At 49.4% G+C, this 7,028-nt stretch overlaps 1 protein-coding gene across 5 annotated transcripts in view; it reads right to left on the reverse strand.

Annotated features, from left to right (window-relative positions):
• The window catches only part of meis1a (Meis homeobox 1 a), a 31,799-nt gene that overhangs the window by 6,590 nt on the left and 18,181 nt on the right, over positions 1 to 7,028 (reverse strand). For all 5 annotated transcript variants that reach the window (XM_085408220.1, XM_085408222.1, XM_085408219.1 and 2 more), the window contains exons 9-10: positions 5,251 to 5,327; positions 799 to 857 (exon numbers count right to left, since the gene is read on the reverse strand). In XM_085408220.1, coding sequence (XP_085264346.1) covers positions 799 to 857; positions 5,251 to 5,327 — 136 coding nt within the window. The remainder of the gene's footprint in view (positions 1 to 798; positions 858 to 5,250; positions 5,328 to 7,028) is intronic.

Here is a 7,028-nt window from a genome sequence, read left to right on the forward strand (position 1 = left end):
AGCTAAGCGCGCTCCAATTACAGCGAGGACACGTGGAATCGGAGGTTAGCGCCTGCTTCTAATAAAAGCTGGCTTCACATGAAAGCCTCCTTCACTCTGCTGTGGGGTAAAAACACGAATCGATAGAAAACCACTGCTTCCAAATATCATACGACTGTTTTCACTCGTGCTGTATTAGGAAAAGAGGCGAAACGTAAAGGAAATGTAACATCACATCACTGCATTACGTGTTTGAATAACGTCACATCTGTTAAAGCAGCTGTGACGTTCTCGCGGTGGGGGGGGCCATCGGTCGGACACAAACGGAGAGGTTTTGGTCCTCGTGGTGGAATCGGCCTCGGTCGCTGAAGCTGTTTCTCACCGCCGTCTTTCAGCAGCGTCTCCAAACCTTTGTGAGGAAGTCAGCCGCGGGGTTAATGCTAAGAAAGCTCAAGGGCCAAAAGGCTAACAGGACTTTAGCTCCACTGTAGCCGGGGCTCCTATTTGTTTTAATCCCGGCTTCAAACGTTGAATGGAGTGGTCGGTCAAAGCGATTAGTGTCTTTGTCTGGAGCTAACCCCGCCGGGGTTTAGAAGCCATTCAGAGTTTAAGCCTCTCTGCTCGCTCCAACGCTCCGAGGAACCAAGCGAGACGCCGCTTTTTCAGCTCGCCTTACACGCGGAGCGAGTTCCACTGGCGTTCCAGTCCCAGTCGGGTGTTTGGAAAGCTCACGCAGACACGGTGGAAGAGCACGGATACTGGAGGAGTTTCTGATTTAATGGAAACGAAACAGCCGCTAATACACCTGTGAGACCTCACCTGCTCTGTTTGACTGATCGATCATGGGCTGAACGATCCGCCGCCTCGCGTTGATGAACCTGAAAGTCAAAGAAAAGAAGTCAGAGTTTGTTTTTAACGACAACAATAAACTCGTTACTGATAAATCGCTTCAGGTCAAGTTTAAACACCCAGCAGCTCAAACTGGCTTCACTGGAAACTCGTCCACTGGTTTAAATTTTACCGTCATTTACGTGAACATCGAGGCCCCGATGCAGGCGTGTTACAGAAGTCGGGTCCATCTGACCTGTTACTGTGCAAATAAACGGTTTAACATGATCAGCACAAATCAATCAGATCACTTCCTGGAGATTAACCAATGGGAAGCCGTCGGCGAGCACTGGCAATGTCTCCTAAATACACTCTTAAAGCCATCATCCTGGTATGCGTGACCTCCGACCCGGCACCTCCTGTGACCTCCCCAGCTACTCCAATTAGTCATTCCCCCCCATTCTGGTCTTCCTCAACTTAAAGACCTATGTAGCCCCCCCCCCCCAAGTAAAAGCTCTGTGGTTTCCTGCTTGATTTATGTCCTCCTACACCCTGAGCCCCGGGTGGGGAGGGACCATTTCAACAGGAGGGTGGGGGGGGGGTTCTTTTCAGAAAAACAAAGGCCACAGCTGTCCTCTGAGGGACCGAAAAAGGTACGCGGTGGGGGGAGGGGGGGGAGAATATTTCCAGGTCAGTCAGCCCGTTAGCACGAGGCTGCACGAGCTCATCAGGACACACGAAACAGGAAATAAACGTCGCTCGCACTGCACAGCGCAGCTCGGCCGACAGCCTCAGATCACTCCGACGTCACGGTTTCATTTGGACGTTTTGGTAAATCTGGTTTTGGTCAACATCCAAAGAAAAAACGAATGATCTCCTCTCAGAAATGTTGAAACATGCTGGAAATGCAGGTATCTTCTGCAGCAGGTAACACTGTGGGCGGGGCCAGTCCTCCACTTTTCATCGAGTCAGCACATGAAATAATAATCGCAGCATCAATGTAACTGTTAAAAGCACAAATTTAAAACCCTTTTCACCTTCAGTAGCAAACATCACATCCTTTCGACCTGTTGGACACGCCCGGGACTACATAACTCCGCCCTCTTCCCCACCTTCCTGCCAGGCTGAGAACAAAGAACGTGTAGGTGAGGAGGAGTATGCTTAACCTTCTCGTGAACTGATTATATAATGGATCGTCATCCAGTGTCAGTGAACATTCAGGTCTGCGTGTCTTTGAGAAAAGGATCAGTGATGAAAGCTGATCTTACTGAGTCCTGCAGGGAAAAATCCTCCATCAGGAGCGAGACGGGAGAGACAGGAGGGACAAAGACGTGCTGAAAACCCGCCCCCAGCACAGAGTGAGGACCCAGGAGTTTAATGGTCCAACGGTGTGGTAGGCCTCTTACAGAGGTCACATGGTCACTCTGCATAGGTCAACTGCAGAGAAGACGTACGCTCCCACAGGAACCGCGAGCCCCATCACCACAAAGATGTCGCCGCTGGAACCGGCGCACTCAAAAACCTGCTAGGAGCCGTTTCCAAGTCTCAGACAGGAAACACCATCCACCTTCCTGCTCCTCAGACCTCCAGAACCGTCCTGCCGGGGCGACTGAAAGTCTTACATCTGGGACCGCGTGCGAGGCCGTGGTCACAATCCTTCTGCAGCACTAGGCCGCCATTTTGTTTCTTGCCTCCAACACATTTAAAGCCAGAGGAAAACAACGAGACCAGAACCGGATTTCTCTGAAATAATGAAAACTTCGGGCGTAGCCTCGAAGGACGATCGGCCTCCTGACCCCCACCGCCCGGCGAGGAGGGGCAGGGAGGGGCGGGGCTCGGGCCGCTCTGTACAGTCAGTGTTTAAACAAAGCAGATCTATTAATCACCACACACACACACACACACACACACACTCCCCAACCGCCTGCTTGTAAAACATGTACAAGCTCCGCCCACTGAGGGAGTCATTTTGAGGTCAGCCCCCCCCCCCCCCCCCCCCACCACCAAGGGCGTATTTAAATAAACCAGTCCAGCTGTTTGCCATGAAAATGCCATTTACACCAACTGCACACCACACACCCCTCACACACACACACACACACACACACACCCCTCACACACACAAATCAGAGAGAAGACCCTGTTTCTATCTTTTGTTTCATAAAACACGAATACACACGCCAACCCGACGGGCTGAAACATGAAGGCCTGCAGTTCCTCTGACGACCAGCAGAGGCAGCAGTGAGCCAGCCCCACAGACTCACACCCTGTGCGGGGTGTGTACATAACTCGCCTGTGTGAGGCGTGGCCTCTCTGACTGGAGGGATGGCGACACAGGCGGAGGTGGTGGGGGCTGGTTTTGTTTTTCTACAGTAATCGGATATTTTCGACTTCCTGTTTTTGACGTGAGGATCACTGGAGCCTGGCGAGAAGACGCCCTTTTATTAAACTTAAGCTTTCACGCTCGCTGTGTCAGATTTACAGTTTTTTACAGCCACTAGGACACATTTCTCAATACTTAGGTCACTTTTGCAAAACTCTTCACACAATCCTCCTAACTGACCTTCAGCTTGGCAAAGCAGTTCATTTCACATTCAAAATGCACTACAACTACCAAAACACTTCATTCAGGTCTCAAATAAACTCATTCTTCCAGAACACTAGCAAAGGTTGACAGCCGACAAACACACTTTGTCACCCACAAAACAATGACCTAAAAAACACTAACAACATGTAGCATTACAGTGTTTTCTTGTGTAAAACAAGGACACATCTCTGTTTATAATTTCAATATATGTTACTGGAATGAATCAGACATCATGCAGAATTCGTTAATATTTGTTTATGTATTTTTATTTTTCTGCACTAAGTAATCCCAAAATACAAGAATTTGTATACACACCATCCACTGATACACATACAATAGTAATGCTAATCTACTCGGTCTTCTCCATTTGGCCACAGGTTCTCATCCACATCACATCTTATGTCATCTAGGGCAACACACCTAGGAAAGAATCTTCTGGCTGCCAGAATTGAAGGAGTTGAAAAATTGAAGGAGTAACACCTGTGCAGATGTTCATCTACAATGAGAATCAGCTGTGGCTGGTTAAACTGCATTTTTAGATTTAAAATATGTTTCAATAAAATATTGCTGTTGGATTTTGCTCTTTTCAAGTTTTGCATTGTGTTATTGTTTTGGCCATAAGTTTAACAGTTTTGAAAACAGTATGTAAGCACATGCAAAATGTCCTGTACGTACAAAGGTTTTTGGCAGTTGTTGTGTCTGAGTGAGAAGATGATTCATGAAATTTGAGAGATGTAGTCATTGAATGCATTTTGTGCCAAAACAATGATAACTGGTCCTCAGTTTAGCCCACATAGACTTCTGTTGTGCTCACTGTGTGAGGAGTTTTGCAAACGTGACCTAAGTATTGAGAAATGTGTCCTAGCGTCTGTAAAAAACTGTAACTGTTGCCAAGGTAACGGGACCGGAGGCAGTGTGACCTCACGGCCGTGCATTTCACTCGGGACCAGCTTCCAGTCTGGATTCAGGAGACACTATCTCTACTTTTAAGATTCAAACTTTCCTTTTTGCTAAAGTATATAGTTAGGGCTGGACCAGGTGACCCTGAATCCTCCCTTAGTGATGCTGCAATAGACGTAGGCTGCCGGGGATTCCCATGATGCATTGGGTGTTTCCTTTCCAGTCACCTTTCTCACTCACTATGTGTTAACAGACCTCTCTGCATTGAATCATATCTGTTATTAACCTCTGTCTCTCTTCCACAGCATGTCTTTATCCTGTCTTCCTTCTCTCACCCCAACCAATCACAGCAGATGGCCCCGCCCCTTCCTGAGCCTGGTTCTGTCAGAGGTTTCTTCCTGTTAAAAGGGAGTTTTTCCTTCCCACTGTCGCCAAAGTGCTGCACATAGGGGGTCATATGATTGTTGGGTTTTTCTCTGTATGTGTTATTGTAGGGTCGACCTTACAGTATAAAGCTCCTTGAGGCGACGGTTGTTGTGATTCGGTGCTGTGTAAATAAAACTGAAGTGAATTCACTTCCTTCTTCTCTCCTTGCATCCTTCTCCTAGCTTCCTGCGTTTGCCTTCTCTCCTCGACACCCAGACTTTTACTGTTAGTGACGAGTTTATTTGGGCACAGAGCAGCTGTGCTGGAGAAACAGACGTGGATGCGGACATTTATTCACTCTACTGGCAACATTAGCACAGGTGAGGTGCAGGTGACGCATATTCCCAGCAGAGCATCCCTCAGGTCTCCACCTCAGAGCTCCAATTAGCTCTCAAACTAAGCACCTCCATCCTCCTGAGAGTGGAGACGAGGAAACTCAGCAGGAATTCACCCCCACCCACCTCATTAGGCTCAGGGTGGGGCCAAAGGTCAGCCTTCCCATAAATACCTGCGACTGCTTGGTGACTCACCAGTTGTTGACCTGCAGGATGGTGAGGCCGGTGTCCTGAGCCAGCTGCTTCTTCTGCTCCTCCGATGGGTACGGGTGCTGCAGGGGGACAAAACACGCCAACATTAGTGCGCTGCAATTAACAAGGAAGCAGTGAGCCGATTAGAGAAGGAAGCATCCTGGGACTACTGTTAATCAGACTGTGTGTGTGTGTGTGTGTGTGTCAGTATACATGCATGTGTCTGTGTGTGTGTCTGTGTGTGTGTGTGTGTGTGTGTGTGTGTGTGTGTGTGTGTGAGAGAGAGATTTTTACTGAAACACGCTCTGATCACAGCTGATCAGCTGGATTTAAACACATGACGTCTGCAGATAAACGTATAAAAATGACAGAAAATAATCCCTGAGACGGCCGCCGGTGTTTGAGCTGCAGATCCTCTGAAGATTCAGTGACTGTTATGTAAAGTTTGAGTTTCTGTAACCTGCAGCTGCAGGTGTGGACGGTGTTTTTTCAGTTTTAATATTTCTTTTGTTTTCTATGCTGTGAGTGAAAAATGTGTCTCTGAGACGTTACGGCGTCCCGGCTGTCTGCAGCTCACCTTGTGCCAAATGTCTCAAAGCAACGTTTGTGGAAAACAGCACTTTAAATAAAGCGCCGGGGGCTCGGGTGGGGGTTCATGTAAAGTTCATGTTAACGAGGTTCAGCAGCGCCATGAACAGTAAATAATGCCCGGCCCCACAGAGCAGCACCTCCACTAACACCACCCTCGGTCCAGTCTGCAGACACCCAGATGTGCAGACCAGCAGGGACAGCACGCTCAGTTCCAGGTTAGACTCATAATGATGGAGCCCCACACTGTCACTGACTTTCACCAGTCGACACTTCTGTAAAGCCGGACTTTCATCCAGAGAGGAGGCCGACTGAGTGACAGGCAGGTTTGTAGCAGAGTCAGAGCTTTGCAGGACTCTGCGGGGCTCTGTGGGGCTCTGCGGGGCTCTGTGGGGCTCTGTGGGGCTCTGCGGGGCTCTGTGGGGCTCTGCGGGACTCTGTGGGGCTCTGTGGGGCTCTGTGGGGCTCTGCGGGACTCTGTGGGGCTCTGTGGGGCTCTGCGGGATTACAGGGATAAAGCTTCCCTCTGAGCCGGGCCGTCTCTCGGGCCCTAATCAAGGGTTTAAAGGTGGATAAATGTACGGTGGTATTAAAGACGCCTCTGAGGGCGACAGCGGAGGCGTAAATAGAGGGTGGAGCGGCGAGAGGCTGGGAGGCTTCGTCCTGTGGCGGCAGAAAGGAGAAGCTGGCAGGTTTCTTTCAGCACCTCCTGCTTTGACTAAAACCCAGTTTAAGGTTTCACCACCTCCTCCCTTCATGTGGCGAGCAGGGAAACGTCCCGTCCTCCTGCCAGAGCTCTGTGATCTGATAGCAGGTAATTGTCCTAAACAGCATCTAATTGGCCACAATCAGCACGCCGTTTCGTCACATTTGAGCGGCGTTCTCTGGGGGAAGGCTGCTAACGTGTCTCCGGGGAAGGTTTTCATCACAAACTGGATGAGTTAAAGGAGAACAGAGACCCCGGGCTGTTTACAGACAGACAGCGCTCATCGCAGCTCTGAAACCACAGCTGCCCCCGTCAGAGGGCGGAGTCAGCCCCCACACATAGCCAACACGACTCTGTAACTGTGCAAAAGAAATGTAACTAACATCCACCCATCTCTATTCCTCATCTTCATCACAACGCTTCTTCCTCTGAACTGCATTGCTGCTGAGACTGCAGGGGTGGATTCTGATTGGACAACCTGTGGAAG

This window comes from Rhamphochromis longiceps, linkage group LG6, assembly GCF_057381845.1.
Source record: "Rhamphochromis longiceps isolate RC_006_pf linkage group LG6, R_longiceps_female_GT1.1, whole genome shotgun sequence".
NCBI classification, from domain to species: domain Eukaryota; kingdom Metazoa; phylum Chordata; class Actinopteri; order Cichliformes; family Cichlidae; genus Rhamphochromis; species Rhamphochromis longiceps.